This window comes from Mandrillus leucophaeus, unplaced genomic scaffold, assembly GCF_000951045.1.
Source record: "Mandrillus leucophaeus isolate KB7577 unplaced genomic scaffold, Mleu.le_1.0 Scaffold616, whole genome shotgun sequence".
Taxonomy (NCBI): Eukaryota; Metazoa; Chordata; class Mammalia; order Primates; family Cercopithecidae; genus Mandrillus; species Mandrillus leucophaeus.
The window spans coordinates 2,322,679-2,341,115 of record NW_012106653.1 but is presented as its reverse complement, the minus strand read 5'-3'; the positions used below and the strand labels follow the sequence as shown (position 1 = coordinate 2,341,115).

The 18,437-nt window shown below is 36.4% G+C and overlaps 1 protein-coding gene across 4 annotated transcripts in view; it reads left to right on the top strand.

The window, feature by feature from the left end:
- Nucleotides 1–18,437, top strand: part of XKR9 (XK, Kell blood group complex subunit-related family, member 9) — a 65,327-nt gene that overhangs the window by 8,056 nt on the left and 38,834 nt on the right. For 2 of the 4 annotated variants that reach the window (XM_012000099.1, XM_012000100.1), the window contains exons 2-3: nucleotides 3,806–3,887; nucleotides 9,775–10,324. The exons of 1 other annotated variant lie outside the window; for it this stretch is intronic. In XM_012000099.1, the coding sequence (XP_011855489.1) occupies nucleotides 10,053–10,324 (272 nt within the window). In that variant the 5' untranslated portion in view covers nucleotides 3,806–3,887; nucleotides 9,775–10,052. Of the gene's footprint in view, nucleotides 1–3,805; nucleotides 3,888–7,057; nucleotides 7,169–9,774; nucleotides 10,325–18,437 lie in introns of all 4 variants that reach the window. One more of the 4 variants, XM_012000101.1, reaches the window with a different exon arrangement.

Here is an 18,437-nt window from a genome sequence, read left to right as displayed (position 1 = left end):
ATACATCACATTTTCTTTATCCATTTGTTTGTTGATGGACTTTTAGGTTGATTTCATGTCTTTCCTATTGTGAATAATGCTGCGATAAACATGCAGGTGCAGTTCTCCCTCTGATATACAAATAGTAGTGGGATTGCTAGATCATATGGTAGTTCTATTTGTGGTTTTTTGAGGAAGCGATTCTCCTGCCTCAGCCTCCTGAGTAGCTGGGACTACAGGCACCTGCCACCACGCCCGGCTAGTTTTTTGTATTTTTAGTAGAGACGGGGTTTCACTGTGTTAGCCAGGATGGTCTCGATCTCCTGACCTCAGGTGATCCACCCGCCTCGGCCTCCCAAAGTGCTGGGATTACAGGCGTGAGCCACCACGCTTGGCCAGCCTGTTCATCTTTTATAATAAATACTGATAAGACATATTTACTTAGTACTTCCTACTGTGCCTAAGTGCTTTCTACAAACATGCCACTTAACTCCCTTAATCCTCAAAACATTATTAAGAGGTGGACACTATTTTTGTTACAAATGAAAAACGGGGATTGGGCGGCTGCCCAGCTGACAGAGTCTGCGTGTGCAGCCTTGCTCCTACCTGCCTCGCACTAACACTTGCCCAGCTCTGTGAGATTGAAGGAGCGTGCCTCTGCCTCCCAGTGTTACCCGCCTGCCCAGAGAGCTAGGCTGGTCTTGTGGAGCTGTTTTATGTCCAAGATGGCAGGGACTCATTTTCTCTGTAACAAGTCGGTTTCTAATCAGCCAAGTGTTAACTATCCAGTGTTAACTACCGCTTCCCATTAAAAAAGTTGAGTTATAAATTACCTAAAAGAAAATACACAGATCCTGTAGTGAGTTCATCGAGTTCATTCTCCTACATCAGGCATTTCAATCTGTCAATATGTATTTACTATAGCCATCAATTAATGGCTATTCAGGCAGGAAGCTATGCACATCTTCCCTTTTTAAGAACTCTGCTGAAAAGTTCTCCTGAGAATCGGGGCACACCCATTCTTTTATCCTTTAGGTTAATTAATTTCCTTACTTAATTACTTATTTACTTACAGGGTCTGGCTTTCACCCAGGCTGTAGTGCAGTGGCACTATCATAGCTCACTGTAACCTTGAACTCTTGAACTCAAGCGATTCAGATGATCCTCCTGCTTTGGTCTCCCAAAGCACTAGGATTACAGGCCTGAGCCACCATGCTTGGCTGAAACAAACTTTTTAGCTCCCACATATAAATAAGAATATGTGATATTTGTCTTTCTATGCTTGGATTATTTCACTTAGCACAGTAACCTCTAGTTCCATCCATGTTGCTGCAAATGACATGATTTCATTATTTTTTAGGGCTAAATAGTATTTTATTGAGTGTATACATCACATTTTCTTTATCCATTTGTTTGTTGATGGACTTTTAGGTTGATTTCATGTCTTTCCTATTGTGAATAATGCTGCGATAAACATGCAGGTGCAGTTCTCCCTCTGATATACAAATAGTAGTGGGATTGCTAGATCATATGGTAGTTCTATTTGTGTGTGTGTGTGTGTGTGTGTGTGTATGTGTGTATTTTATAAATCTCTGTACTGTTTTCCATAGCGGTTGTACTAATTTACATACCCACCAACTGTGTATGAGAGTTCCTTTTTCTCTACATCCTCTCTAGCATTTGTTATTGTCTTTTTAATAACAGCTATTCTAACTGGGGTAAGATGATATCTCATTATGGTTTTGATTTGCATTTCCCTGATGATTAGTGATGTTGAGCATTTTTTTCATATATTTGTTGGCCATTTGTATGTCTTCTTCTGAGAATTGTCTATTCATGTTCTTTGCCCTCTTTTTGATGGGATTATTTGTGTTTTCTCTTGTTGAGTTGTTTGAGTTTCTTGTATGTTCTAGATATTAGTCCCTTGTCAGATGAATAGTTTGCAGATACTTTCTTCTGTTCAGCAGATGTCTCTGCACCCTGTTCATTGTTTCCTTTGCTGTGCAGAAGCTTTTTCATTTAATAGAGTCAAATTTGTCTGTTTTTATTTTAGTTGTATGTGCTTTCGAGGTCTTAGCCACAAAATCTTTGCCTGAACCAATGTCCTTATGTATTTTACCTATATTTTCTTCTAGTAGTTTTATAGTTTAAGGTCTTATGTTTAATCCTTCTTGAGTTGGCTTTTGCATAAGTTGAGAGACAGGGTCCAGTTTCTTTAGCTTTTTTTAAAAATTAAACTTTCACCTGCACTTTCCTTTTTGATTCCATTTAATCAATTGCCAAGCTCCTCATTTGGCAGATGAAGAAATAGGCCAAATGATTTAACAGTAAGGCAACTTGCATAGGGTCATACAAGGAGATACTAGAAGAAGAGTACAAATAGAGGGTAGATAGTAACTATGTTTTAGATGAGATAAAATTGAGGTGATTGTGGTATATCCAGGTGAAGAAACCTATAGACAGGTAGATACATTTTTTGGTCGGCTGCAGTGGCTCACGCCTGTAATCCCAGCACTTTCAGAGGCTGAGGCAGGAGGATCACTTGAGGTCAGGAGTTCGAGACCAGCCTGACCAACATGGCAAAACCCTGTCTCTGCTAAAAATACAAAAATTAGCTGGGCATGGTGGCAGGTACCTGCAATCCCAGCTGCTTGGGAGACTGAGGCAGAAGAATCACTTGAACCCAGGAGACGGAGGTTGCAGTGAGCTGAGATCGTGGCACTGCATTCTAGCCTGGGCGACAGAGACTCTGTCTCCAAAAAAAAAAAAAAAAAAAAAAAGATACAAAGTTAAGTCTTTGTGAATATGTTTAGAAATGTGACTTGAACTTTTAAGTTCCTCTCCAAGAAATCAGATCAAAGATTTTTTACGTTCTGTTCAGTCACATTTACAATAGTTTATTATCTACTTACAACATGCAAAGTAATGTTGTAGACATATTGAGGGCATGTTAAAAATGAATAAGATAGTCTTTGCTTTCTAGAGGGTCATAACCATGAAGGAGATACTTTTAAAGTATATGTGGGTTCAGGTATGGTGGCTCATGCCTGTAATCGTAGCACTATTGGGAGGCTGAGTCTGGAGGAGTACTTGGGCCCAGGAGTTCAAGGTTATAGTGAGCTGTGATTGTGCCACTGTACTCCAGCCTGAGTGATGGAACAAGACCTTGTCTCTTAAAAAAAAGCATATATGGGTAAATACTAGAAGAGATGTACAATTGAAGTGATGAGATTGCAAGGAGAAAGGGGAGAAACATATTTATTGGGATGATCTGGGAAAGCATAAAGACAGTGGGTTTTGAGCTGATTCTTAAAGGATTGACAGAATTTCGTCAGATAGATGGCAGTTATTCTAGACAGCAGAAAATAACCTTGAGCAAAGGCTTGGAAATAGAAGAAAAGCAGCGCTTATTTTGGGAATACAGACCAACAATCATATGCTCTTGGGGGCATACGATTTGAGAATGTGTAAGGTTGAAAAGTAGGTAGGGCTAAGTTAATGATACTTTGTTAGAGTACTTCAAATTTAAGAACCTCCTTTTCAAACATGACATGTTATCCATTTGGATTTGTTGTGAGGCAAATTGTATTTTCTAGACTTATTTGACAAATACAGTGAAAGCTTGGAACCTAGTCAGCCCATGAAAGGACCTATGCTATTTCTTCCCCTCAATGAGATAGTTATAAAAGGGTGTACTGAATTCATAACGACACAGACTCTTATCACTAGATTAGAAAATGCCACATGTGACTAACAGGTGATTTCAGTTTCATTTTAGTATTCGATCTTAAAAGTTTACACATCCTTTAATTATACTTGTTTTTAGTGAAGAAGAAGTAAAATATTCACAAGATGAAGATTTTTCCAGAAGGGACTTGGAATCAAAGATGGCTTTTTATATTTGACAAGTAAGTCTGTGTTTTATATGTGTTAAATTTGGTTGACAAGGGAAAGTTTCCTAGTTTTAATTTCTTTAAATAGCTGCCTTATCTCAGATAGTTGTACAGTGGGCAAAAGTTGTGTATTTTGACTGGCAACCAGGTAGCCACATAGCTAGGTCGATATTTGGAATTGGATTGAAATTGTCTGTGTTAAACCATTCTTGCATTGCTGTAAAGAAATGCTTGAGACTAGATAATTTATAAGAAAAGAGGGCCAGGTGCAGTGGCCCATGGCTGTAATCACAGCACTTTGGGAGGCCAAGGTGGTTGGGTCACTTGAGGTCAGGAGTTCGAAATCAGCCTGCCCAATATGGCGAAACCCCATCTCTAATAAAAATACAAAAATTAGCCAGGTGTGGTGGCGTGCGCCTATAGTCCCAGCTAGTTGGGGAGGCTGAGGCAGGAGAATCACTTGAACCCATTGTCTTTGATATTAGCACTTGGCTCCTTTTTAGTTACGCAAGTATCTTTAGCAAGTGGTTGCTCTACAGCCTGCTTGTAGTCCTCTTCTGAAGAAGCTTTTTCTTTCTTTTTTACCTAACCAGGCTGCACATTTTTCAAACTTTTATGCTGTGCTTCCTGTTTAAATATAAATTCAAATTTTAAGTCATTTCCTTGCTCCCACATCTGGGCATAGGTTGTTAGAAGCAGCCAGTCCACATCTTGAATGCTTTGCTACTTAGAAATTTCTTCTGCCAGATACCCTAAATCATCACTCTGAAGTTCAAACTTCCATAGATCTCTAGGGCACAAATACAATCCAACCAAGCTTTTTGCTGAGGCATAACGTGGGTGATCTTTGCTTCACTTCTGAATAAGTTCTTCATTTCCATCTGAGACATCAGCAGCCTGGACTTGACTGTCCATATCATTATTGACATTTGGCTCACAAGTTTTAACCAGTCTCTAAGAAGGTCCAAACTTTCCCTCATTTTCCTGTCTTCCTCTGAGTCTTACGAACTCTTTCAGTCTCTGCCTATTACTCCGTTCCAACAGTTTCCATGTTTTCAGGTATCTTTATACCAAAACTTTACTACTGGTGCCAATTTTCTGTGTTAGGCCATTCTTGCACTGCTGTAAAGAAATACCTGAGACTGGGTAATTTATAAGAAAAGAAGTTTAATTGGCTCATGGTTCTTCAGGCTGTACAGGAAGCAAAATGCCAGAATCTGCTTTTGGGGAGGCCTCAGGAAGCTTACAATCATGGCAGAAGGTGAAGAGGGAGCAGGTGTCTCACATGGTGAGAGCAGGAGCAAGAAAGTAGTGGGGGAGACGCAACACTTTACAACAACCAAATCTCACTCACTATCATGAGGACAGCACCAAACCATGAGAGATCCACCCCATGACCCAAAACCTCCCACCAGGCCCCACCTCCAACATGGGGGATTACAATTCAACATGAGATTTGGTAGGGACATATATTCAAACTATATCATTGTCCTATTAAGTCAGTAAGTGTAAGAAGCCCCCTATGAAACCAAACTTTGTAGGTGGCATTATTTTACCTAAAGTGGTACCGGAATAGTGATCAACCATAGAAATAGAGATGAACTATTCTTAATACAAGTTATACAACTATGTGGTTATTGAAAGACCTGCAGGCTCTCTTTATCAGATCTGCTATATGTATTAGCTTGCTGTGTAGGTTTCCTTCTACTTGGTGTTATGTTCTGCCTGACTAAATTAGGAATATGGATATTACCATATTAGATTAATCTATTACATCTAATGTTCTGCCAGTAACAGTTTCTGTTTCTTGGAAATTATTCTTTCCATCTTGTAAAAGTTGACTCAAAACTGCTAGTGTTGGCCAGGTATGGTTCCTGTGCTGATAGTCCCAGCTACTCAGGAGGCTAAGGTGGGTGTATCATTTGAGCACAGGAGTTCAAGACCAGCCTGGGTAATATAGAGAGACCCTGTCTTGAAACAAGCAAACAAACAAACCAACAAACAACCCAAACCTGCTACTACATTTTTGTTACTCATGCCAGGTAAAGGAAGCTTTCTTTATGGGTTGAGAGATTAAGAAATGCACATATGGAATACTGAAGTATTATAGTCTGTAATTTTAAGGAAATTATCTACATTTAAAATCATTTAAAGCAAAATTTTAGCTTAACTATTGTGTTTTAGTCAACTTTTATTCTTTTGAACATGTTCTCAGACTATAAAGTTTTGCTGAGAAGAGGCAGTGGAAAATAAGTTAGAGAAAAAGAAAATTAACAAAAAATCTTTTTTTTTGTTTTGTTTTGTGACAGGGTCTCACTTTGTTGCCCAGACTAGAGTGCAGTGATGCTGTGTCAGTTCACTGCAACCCCCACTTTCTGGGCTAAAATGATCCTCCCACCTCAGCCTCCCAAGTAGCTGACACTACAGGAACACACTACCATGCCTGGCTAATTTTTGAATTTTTTTTTTTTTTTTTTGTAGAGGCGGGGTTTCACCATATTGCCCAGGCTGGTCTTGAACTCCTGGACTCAAGTGGTCCTCCTGGCTCAGCGTCCCAAAGTGAGCTTACAGGCATGAGCTACTGCACCTGGCCAAGATTTTTGTTTAGAAAGGCTTAGATCACATCATTTGCAATTCTAACTATATTCCTCTCTCCCTTTAATTTCACTACAGAAAAGAATAATATACAATAATAATAATAATAATAATAATGTGTAGTCTATCTCAAATCTATAGACTGCTATGCCTAAGTGTTATACTCACACAACTGTAAATGTTTTCTGTTTTCTCTTCAGATACTGTGTAAGTATATTGTGGGTAGGACCTAAGCATTGGAGACAAACAGATTTTACTCATTAGAGATAACTTACCTAAATACCAAACACCTCTATGCCTCAGTTTTCTGATCTGCAAAATAGAGTCAATAATACTGTTTTCAAAGGGATTTGTGAGGATTAAATGAAATAATTTATGCCAAAAAACTTCACTTTTAGTAAACACCTAGCAGTAGTAGCTATTATTACTACCATCTGTTCTTTTATATATGCAATTTTTTTCTTAGTAAAGCTTAAGAAATTATGTTTTGAAGAATGATATTAGAACAGGATTTGTATACACATTAAACATATCCAATAGAACCATGCTAAGGAATTTCCGACAATATTTTATGAAATTTGTTTTTGGAGGATTCAAAATCTAGTGCGTTAGACTTGTGAACTAGCTGTTCCTTCAAGCTGGAAAACTTTTCCATCTCATATTCACATGGCCAATTTCACTACTCAAATGCCACCTTCTCAGTGAGTCCTGCCCTGGCCAATCTAATTAATGTCACAGCCCATGATATACCCATCTCTACTGTAATTGCTGATCTTCCTTACTATGCTTTTTTTTTTTCATAGCACTTACCACCTTCTAATATTTGATTTATTTATTCATTACTTTTATTGTTAATTGACTATATTTCAAATTTTATGTTTAAAAATGATACATAATGTACATATTTTTGAGGTGCATGTGATAATTTAATACATTAATATAATTTATAAAAATCAAATCATTGTAATTGAGATACTCCTCGATTATCTTTCTGTGCTAGGATATAAGTTCCACAGGGGCAGGAATACTTGTCTCTCATCACTTGATATATCCAGAAGAGCCTAAAACAGCACAAGGTAGGTTCTAAGTAAATGTTTAGTTAGTTCAATTGAGCAGAACCTCCCAATTAATCTCATCCTCCTAAACCCCATGTGTGTGTTGGCTTGAGGTCTTTCATGTTAACATAAGAAACCTACTGCAGGGAAATTCATGGACCACTAGATTTTAAAAACTCAGTTTTTAAACTGTTTTTTTCTGTCCTGTTGGTCACAATGTTCTTGACAGTTGAAGCAGTGATCATAACTGTTGCTTTATTCTGTGAGAAGAATGAAATACCTTTTAATATTATTCCGAAGACTTTTAAACTAAATACTTATAAGTGATAAAATGATGAGAACACAGTAAGTATTAGTTTGTGTGTGTATTTTTTAGTAAACATTCACCTTGGTGTGTTTAAAGTAATAAATATTTTTTATAGAAATATAGTGTGTTAATTGGTCTGGCTGTCATAGCAGAATACCACAGACTTGTTAGCTTAAACAATAGAAATTTATTTTTTGACAGTTCTGGACACTGGAAGTCCAAAATCAATGTGCCAGCAGGGTTGGTTTCTGGTGAGGTTCTCTCTCCTTGGGTTACAGATGGCTGCCTTCTTGTGTCCTCACGTGGCCTTTTCTCTGGTGTTGCTTCCTCTTGTAAGAACACCAGTCCTGTTGCATCAGGACCCCAGAGCTCATTTCTCCCTCCTTACCTTTGAGATCGTACCCATAGTACTTTTTCACATAACATTATATGATGTAAAGTCAGAGATTGCAAACTCATATGCTTACAGAGGCCAGGCAAGCGGTCAGCAAGGTCATAATGATAACTTAGCATTTATTGAGCCCTAACTGTGTGCCAAGTACTTTTCTAAGGGTTTGTTTATCTTGACCTTCACAACAACCCCATAAGATGTATACCATTGTTCTCTCCACATTTTAGATGAAGAAAATAAGGTATAAGGCTGAAAAGAACACATTTAAGGACACACAGCTAGTAGGTAGCTGCATTAACGTTGAAACCTAGCTGTTGAAATGCCTGAAATGGGCCAGATGACTACTGTGATGAACAGGAGAGAGCATGCCCATCTAAAGGGGCAGCCCCTGCTCATGAAGGAGTAATCTAGTATAGAGGATCTTTCTGTTTTTTGATAGCAGTTAAACATTTGCATTTTTTTGTGAAATGTTGGCAATTAATTAGGAAAACAAACCAAAAAACCACCAATGAGTCAGACAAATCTTGTATACAGATTGCATTCATTCAGACTGTTTATAAAATAGTAATAATAGTAGAATCTACATTTTAAGTGATAGAAGAATTAAATTGGGGCGTTTTATATACAACATTTTGCTCAGTGCTTGGCACATAGTGGTAAGTAAATGTTAACTTTTATTAGTAGCATAAACATTTTCTCCAGTCATTGAGATTCTGCGTAAGTATCATTTACTATTGTTTTTATTTAAAAAAATTATATACCTAGCAACATCAGTACAGGTCTTGTTAAAAAAACTCAAAAAATATAGCAATATAGAGAGAAAACAACTGAAGTTCCTTTTGTTCCTTCTCTCAACCCTCTTCCTCTCTCCATATATAATTAAAAACCATAAATAGTGTACGGTATTTATCTTTCTGGGATTTGCTTTTTTCACTTAAAACGTCTTGAAGATCTTCCAAAGTGAGTTCATACAAAGCTGCTTTACTCTTTTTAAAGGCTGCATGGTGTATCCTTTAGTATGGATGTACCATAATCTGTTGAACTAGGCCTCTCAATTGTCATTTAGGTAGTTTTCAGTATTTCGCTCTTATAAAAAAGGCTCTGCAAAGATTATCTTTTTGCACATTTTTGAATATTTCCCTAGGATAGAATCTAGATGGAATTGCTGGGCCAAAAGCATATTAAGAATTTTTACAACTATTGCACCTTTGTTACATATATTTTAGTAGTTTTGTAATATTCCATTTTATGAATCTACCTTTATTTACTTTACCATTTCCTTATGTTGAAATATTTAGGTTGTTTCCAATTTGCCACTATAAATAGTCATGTGATAAATATCTTTGTAGGTAGGTAATATTTTTAAAAGATAAATAGTCTGAGAGGAAGTTATCAACTATCAAGTATATTTCTGAGACTTTCCCAAAGTTGTTACAAGAACTGTATTTAGTGGCAATATTTTTAGAAAAAGTAGAGCTTTGATGAAATCATTGCTAAGGGTTTTTAATATTATACTTAGGATATTTTAGAACTTAAATATCTGTTTTATTTTAGGTCTTGTCATCTGTAATGAAGATCATTGTGAAACAGAAGATTGATTAAAGCCTTGTAACATTGGACCTAGATTAGAGATTTAGAAAAGAAAGTCAAAATTAGTCACTTTGGTGTTAGTGTTCCCATTTCATAATATTTATTCTTTCTTCTAAATAGATTTAGGGAGTAGAAATTAAAATTCAATGCTATACCAAAGGATATACTAATATTTGTTCGGCTTTTTTTCCCTTTTTGTGAGGGAGAAAGAAGTAGATAACGAAAAGCTATAGTCATTCATAATGAAATATACTAAACAGAATTTTATGATGTCAGTTCTTGGCATTATAATCTACATAACTGATTTAATTGTGGACATATGGGTATCTGTCAGATTTTTCCATGAAGGACAGTATGTTTTTAGTGTTTTAGCATTAAGCTTTATGCTTTTTGGAACACTTGTGGTTCAGTGTTTCAGTTATTCTTGGTTCAAGGCTGATTTAAAGAAAGCAGGCCAAGAAAGTCAGCATTGTTTTCTTCTACTTCATTGCTTGCAAGGAGGAATTTTTACAAGGTAAGCATACATGTTTAATCATTACCACTGTGTTTCTTTTATCCAAACAGAAGCTACCTTTATGTATCTGGATAGTCAAATGTACAAAGATCCCTTATTTGCATGAAGCACAAAGGTTACTTGCTCCTCACTATTGTGCTTATGTAAGTCATTGCCATACTGTCAGAATTTTCCAGGGTCATTAATAAAAATATTTACATTTATCTAATTAGGTTACTTTTTCTGATATGAACTCAGTTTTCACGAGAAGGGAAAAGACATTTCTGTGTTGTACAGAACTTTTATCTTCTCTGTATATTCTAAGTCTGATTGTGTAAATATGGCATTTCACTTGTAACTGAGAGAGTACTCACTTTTTTATACTTATCATTGATTTAACTAAATTAAATTTTTGCTGCAATAATGCAGTAGCTATATGGTTAGCTAGATACAGAGTCATAGAACTAAAGCAACCTTAAGAATCATCTTGTTATAGGTAGAGAAACTAGACTCTAAATAGGCCCTCAGAATTCCATGATTCTCTGTATAGTTCATTTTATATGACCTCTCCATTATTCCTTTAAGTAATTCTACTTTTGATTCTATCCTGTTAAAAAGCAGCAAATTCATGACCCTTAGTTGAATGTATTAAAAAAATTCCAGGCCAGGCGCGGTGGCTCAAGCCTGTAATCCCAGCACTTTGGGAGGCCGAGACAGGCGGATCATGAGGTCAGGAGATCAAAATCATCCTGGCTAACACGGTGAAACCCCGTCTCTACTAAAAAATATGAAAAACTAGCCGGGCGAGGTGGCGGGTGCCTGTAGTCCCAGCTACTTGGGAGGCTGAGGCAGGAGAATGGCATAAACCCCGGGAGACGGAGCTTGCAGTGAGCCGAGATTGCGCCACTGCACTCCAGGCTGGGTGACAGAGTGAGACTCTGTCTCAAAAAAAAAATTCCAGGCTTTTCTTATATTAATTAATGGGAATAATGTCATTGTATATACGTGGAGACTTATAATTTTCAAAGTATTTTCACATATTTTGCCTTTTTGAAGCTATAGTTACTATGTTTTTAATAAGTAAAAGAAACAGAATGTGCAATGAGAAAGAAGTTTACAGGTTTTAGGAAAAGCTGGAAAGAAAGTGCTTTAGTTGTTGGTATTAGAAGTCAATTTTTAAACTGCAGATTCTCAGTAAGATGCAAATGTTTAAAGAAATACAGTAAAAGTGCTGATGAACAAATACATATGTAATAGGTAAGATTAAATGAGTATTCTGTATGAGAAATATTGAGAATTATGTAGTTGTAATATTGAAGAAAGACAAAAGTTGCTTTTGCAAGGAATTTAGAAGTATGGTAAATTCTCTGTTATTTGCCATTCTAATAATGGAAAATTTGCACATCTGCAGAACTATTTTCATCAGTATTCAAATGAGGACCTTAAGGTACATTGTGTTATAAATTATAAATTGTATTATAAAAGAAAGGTCAAATTGCCTTGATTTCCAGGGTCTCTTGATACACCTAGTAATTTTTGATTGAATATTACACATTCTATACAAAAGATGATAGAAGTTCCAAATGCTGCTATTTTTCTCTGGTAGGCATTTAGACTAAGGTTCAGTCTGCTTTTGGTTTGCAGTCTCTAGGGAACTGAGAGTATGGTGTGGTCATCGCACCTCCACAAGTCCTGAACGCTGATTTTTATCTTGGCACCACAAGACTACCAGAAAGCCTGTTTTGCTTTTTCAAGACTTTCTGCTTAGCTTTTAGCCTCTATGGTGTAGTTTCAAAATTTGGCACATATGTTGGCGGAAAAATTGATTGAGTTGAGGTCCCTCAGTAACAGACCTCTAAAACCTAGCTTAAACATCTTGAAGATCTTCTGGAGTGAGTTCATACAAACTGCTTTACTTTTTTAAAAGGCTGCATGGTGTATCCTTTAGTATGGATGTACCATAATCTATTGAACTAGGCCTCTCTTCTTGCCTAACAACAGCCCTTTGCTTGGGCAAAATCCAGGTTTTCAACCTCTTGTTCTGAGTAATAGAATCAGCAAGTATTTCCAAGCAATAAGCATTTGTAGATATATCAGCCCAGTTTATAGTTTCTCTTGTTGCTTTGGCAGGCGCATTGGTCTTTTCCAATATACTGGATCCTACCTAGAAGTATAGTGCATAATGTGTGGTCTTAAATTGTTCTGAGTATAAAGTAAAAGAAAACCTTTGCTGTTAACATTGATAATTTAAAAACCTCAAAACACTAGAATTTGATTTGCTATGCTCCCAACTAATATATTTATATTGTTGTCATTTTAATGCCTGTTTTTAATCCCACTAGATGATATTATTATGTATTTTTCTACTTTATGTAGTTAAATTCTACTAAATTTTATTTATGTTTACCCATATATTTACTATTCTCTTTTTTATTTCTTCTTGAATCTCAGGACTTCTACCTAGAATTACTTTTCTTTTCTTTTTTTTTGAGACAGGGCCTTATTCTCTCACCCAGGCTGACCTGCAGGGGCGCCTTCCTGGCCCTTTGCAGCCTCCACCTCCTGTATTCAAGAGATTCTCTTGCATCAGCTTCCCGAGTAACTGGGATTACAGGCATGCACCATGACACTTGGTTAATTTTTGTATTTTTAGTAGAAATGGGGTTTCGTCATGTTGGCCAGGCTGGTCTCGAACTCCTGACCTCAAGTGATCCACCCACCTCTGCCTCCCAAAGTGCTGGGATTATAGGCGTGAACCACTACATTTGGCCCTAGAATTACTTTACTTCTGCTTTCCCGAGGCCTGCCTTTTAGAATTTCATCTATTGAGGGGCTGTTGGTGACATCATCTCTCAATTTTTGGTTGTTTGAAAATATCTTTATTTCATTATCTTTCTTGAGAGATATTTTAGTGGCTATAGAATTCTAGATGAGTAGTATTTTCTCTCTGCATATTGTATTTGATTGATTGTTGGATTCTATTGTTGCTCTGGAGGAGTTAGATTTTAGTCTCATTGCTGCTCTTTTGAAAGTGTTTTGTCTTCCTCCTCTGGCTGCTCTTAAGATTTTTCTCTTTATCTGTGGGTTTCTGCAGTTTAATTATATGTTTAGATGTAGATTTTATTTCTCTTGCTTACGATTTGTTGGTCCTCTTGATTCTGTGGATTATTATCTTCTATTAATTCTACACAATTGTCAGCCATTATCTTTTTTAACGTTTTCTTTACTATGTTTTGTGTTTCTTTCCCTTCTGGGATGCCAGTCAAATGTAAGTTATACCTTCTCGCTGTGTTTAACATAACTGTTAAATGTTAGATTTTAAAAATTCTTATTTTTTAACTCTCTCTGATACATTCTGTGGAATGTTATAATCCAAATTCCTCTCTCTCATTCCTTATATCATTGCTGTCATTCATTTCACTTATAGTAAGTATACATAAGTATATAAATATATACACATAAGCATACATAATCAAATATATTGTCATATTATTTTGAACTGTTATCTGGATCAGTTAAAATTAAGATCAATTAAATGTAAGAATTATATTTAAATAATTTAAAATTAGATCAATTAAAAATCAGAAAAGTAAGTTTTTGTTTATATTCAATTATTCCTTCTTCAGGGCTCTTCCTTTCTTTATATATTTTAATAGATCCAAGTTTCTGACCTGTAACATTTTCCTTTTCTTTGAAAAATCTATTTTAACATTTCTTGCAAGGCAAGTCTACTGGCAACAAGTTTCCCCAGTGTTGTGGAAATCTTTATTCTTCACTTTCGAAGTATAATTTCACAGGGTACAGAATTCAGAGTGGTGTTTTCTTTCTTCTTTTTTTTCCTCTCAACACTTTAAGTATTTCACTCCATTTTTTTTTAAATTTATTTTTTATTTTTTATTTTTTTAGACAGAATCTCACTCTGTTGCTCAGGCTGGAGTGCTGCAGTGGTACGGTCACAGATAACTGCAGCCTCTAACTCCCTGGGCTCAGGTGATCCTCCCACTTCAGCCCCACAAGTAGCTGGGACCACAGGTGTGTGCCACCACACCGAGCTAATTTATATATATATTTTTTGGTAGAGACAGAGTGCTTTTTTCTTTTTAGATGGATTCTTGCTCTGTTGCCCAGGCTGGAGTGCCGTGGGCGATCTTGGCTCACTGCAACCTCTGCCTCCTGGGTTCAAGCAATTCTCCTTCCTTAGCCTCCTCAGTAGCTGGGACTATAGGCATGTGCCACCACACCTGGCTAATTTTTGTATCTTTTGTAGAGACAGGGTTTCACCATGTTGCCCAGGCTGGTTTTGAACTCTTAGGCTCAAGTGATCTGTCTCCTTTGGCCTCTCAAATCCATTCTCTTCTTGCTTGAATGGTTTCTGAGGAGAAAGTGCATGTAATTTTTACCTTTACTCCTTTAGGTGTTTTTTCCTCTTTGGCTTCTTTTAAAATTTTTTTTCAGTTTTAATTATTATGGGTACATAATAGGTGTATGTATTTACGGAGTACATGTAATGTTTTGATACAGACATACACAATATGTGATAATCACTAAAGGGTAATTGGGGTATTTATCACCTCAAGTATTTATTTATTTTTTTGTGTTAGGGACATTCCAATTTCACTGTTAGTTATTTAAAAATATACAGTAAATTATCGTTGACTTTAGTAACCCTGTTGTGTTATCAAATGCTAGAGCCTATTCATTCTAACTACATTTTTGTACCCATTAATCATCCCTATTCTACCTGACTCCCTGCTACCCTTCCCAGACTCTGGTAACTATTATTCTACTCTTTAACTCCATGAGTTTGTTTCAATTTTTAGCTCCCATTATGAGTGAGAACATGTGAAATTTGTCTTTCTGTGCCTGGCCTGGCTTTTTTCACTTAATATAATGTTCTCCAGTTTCATCCACGTTGTTGCAAATGAAAATGACAGGATTTCTTTCTTTCCTCTCTCTTTCTTTCTTTATTTTTAAATAGAGACAGGGTCATCATAGCTCATTATAACCTTGAACTCCTGGGCTCAGGTGATCCTCCCATCTCAGCAACTTGAGTTGCTAGCATCACAGGCATGTGCCATCAGGTCTGGCTAATTTTTAATTTTTTTGTACAGATGAGGTCTTAGTATATTGCCCAGGCTGGTCTCAAACTCCTGGCCTCAAGTGGTTTTCCTGCCTTGGCCTCCCAAAGTGCTGGGATTACAAGCATGAGCCACTGTGCCCAGTCCAGTTCAAAATATTTTTTAGCTTCCTTGTGATTTTGTCTTTTACTAAAGGGTTAGACTAATAAATGTTTTTTCAAATATTTGGGTCTTTTGTGGTTATTTTAATGTTGATTTTTAATTTAATTCTTTTGTGTTCAGATAACATACTCTTATGATTTCAGTCTTCTGAAATTTGTTCAGACTTGTTTTATTGTCTAACATATGGTCCATCTTTATGAATGTTTCATGTACACTTGAAACACATGTTTCTGCAGTTATTCTGGTATTCTATAAATGAAATTTAGTAAGTGTAGTTGATAGTGCCATTCAGACATTGTACAGTTTTACTGATATTATGCTTAGTTGTTATAAGTGTTGGGGAAACTGGGTAACCATTTAGAAGGAAACAAAATATGTAAATTTTATTTGGTGATAATAGTTTTCACACAAAGGTCTGTCTTAGGCTATGCCCTACCATGGCACATGATCTAGAAAAGAGGTCTCTTCTGTGGAGATGAAATCTTCATTCTGTGGAAGTGATGGTGAAATCTTCAGAAGTATATTAGTAGAAACATAGAGGTAGACACTGGGAGAAATGTGCAATGTTGTATGTGTCTTTGGCATGTCACAGTTTTTGATGTGAGAAAATATGGGTTCTAATTCTTCCTAGCCAGGAGAAAGTTTGAAAGGATAATCTGCAAGAGTTCTCATCACCCATCCAAACTACAAGGGCAATAAACGAATTTTTCTCTGTATGGCATATGAATACACAGACCATATATATATATATATATATATATATGTTTTTTTTTTTTGAGATGGAGTTTTGCTCTGTTACCCCGGCTGGAATGCAGTGGTGCAATCCTGGCTTACTGCAAACTCCACCTCCTGTGTTCATGCCATTCTCCTGCCTCAGCCTCCTGAGTAGCTGGGACTACAGGCGCCTGCCACCACGCCTGGCTAATTTTTTTGTATTTTTAGTATGGAGTTTCACCATGTTAGCCAGGATGGTCTCGATCTCCTGACTTTGTGATCCGCCCGCCTCAGCCTCTCAAAGTGCTGGGATTACAGGCATGAGCCACTGCTCCCGGTCTTTTTTTTTTTTGAAATTGATTGGAAAAAAAAGGAAACAATAGCCAGTATATGCAGCATGAGAACAGTAAAAACTTTGTTAACTTATAAAGTTGGGATACTTTACGATAGCATGTTGTACTTCTAGGTAGGATACCAGATAGCAGGATAAATTTCCAGTGAATCAAATATTAGTGTAAAGTACTATGAAAGAAAACATCGGAGAAATCCTTTATAACTTGGAAATGGGGAAAGCCTTTGTAACCATGACTCAAAATCCAGAAGCTATTAACAATTGTAGATTTGACTATAAAAATGCATGCTAATAAACAAAAGCAAAAATCCTAACACACACACAACAAAAGCATAACAAAAAAAAAAAACAACATTAACAGGGAAGAATAATTGTAAACTTATAACAGTAAAAGGGCTAGTCCTCTGATATTTAAAGAGCTTCTGGAAATCAAAAAGTAAAAGATCATCTGCCCAACAGAAAAATGTGAAGAGAAAAAGAATAGTTCATAGAAAAGGAAATACAAATGGGCCTTAAGTTGTTTAAAAGATGCTAAGCCTCATTCATGAAAAATTCCAATTAAAACTACATTGAGATATTATTCCTCATTTACTAGATTGACAAAAATCTGAATGAGTATATACTCTCTTGGTAAAGTATGGGAAAACAGATACTTTCATACCTTGTTCATCAGAGTATGGATTGGTATAATTTCTGTGGAAAGTAGCTTGACCATATTGCAAATATATATATACACACACACACACACATATATATATGTATTATATATATATGTATATTGGCCCCAGAGCTTCCTCTTCTAGAAATTTATCATACTTGCATACATGTAAAGTGATATCTGCACACAATTTTTAAGTGTAGCGTTGTTTGTAATAGAAAAATATTAACAATTTTAGTGTCTTTTCATAGAGTTTATATTATACTGTGCAATGGTATACTACATAACTATCATAAAGAATGTTAAAGTACTTTATATAGTGAAATGAAAAGATATTCAGAATTTATTTTTCAGTGAAAAGACAAGGTGCAGACAGGAGGTTTAGTATGATACAATATTCCTGTGTAACAAAAGATGGTGAAAACTAATGTATATTTATGTTTGCTTGTATCTGTATGAAGAAACTCTAGGTGGGTACACATGAAACTAATAACTGAATTCCTGTGGTCATGGGGAAGGGTAAAAGCTGGATAGTGGGTTATAGGAGTAGGATAGAGTTTTCTCACTTATAACTTTCTAATTTTTTGAATTATTTAAATATTTTGTCCATTTAAAAAGGAAGAAAAAGAAAATTGAATTAGGTTGGGCATTAGTGGAAGATGCCAGATAGATAAACAAACACTTTACTCTTTTTTTGTTTTTCTTTCTTTGTTTTTCTTTTTGAGAATTTTTGTTTTAGGTTTAGGGGTACCTGTGAAGGTTTGTTACATAAACACGTGTCACGAGGGTTTGTTATTACACATTATTACATCACTCAGGTATTAAGCTCAGTACCAAATAGTTATCTTTTCTGTTCCACTCCCTCCTTCCACCCTCCCCCTCAAGTAGATGCCAGTGTGTGTTGTTTCCTTCTTTGTGTTCATAAGTTCTTACAATTTAGCTCCCACTTGTTTTTTTATTTTTTTTGGAGACGGAGTCTCACTCTGTCACTAGGCTGGAGTGCAGTGGTGCGATCTCAGATGACTGCAACCTCTGCCTCCTGGGTTCAAGCAATTCTTTCTCATGCCTCAGTCTCCTGAGTGGCTGGGACTACAGGCACACGCTGCTATGCCCAGCTAGTTTTTTTTTTTTTTTTTAGTAGAGATGGGTGGAGGCGGGCATCTCACCATG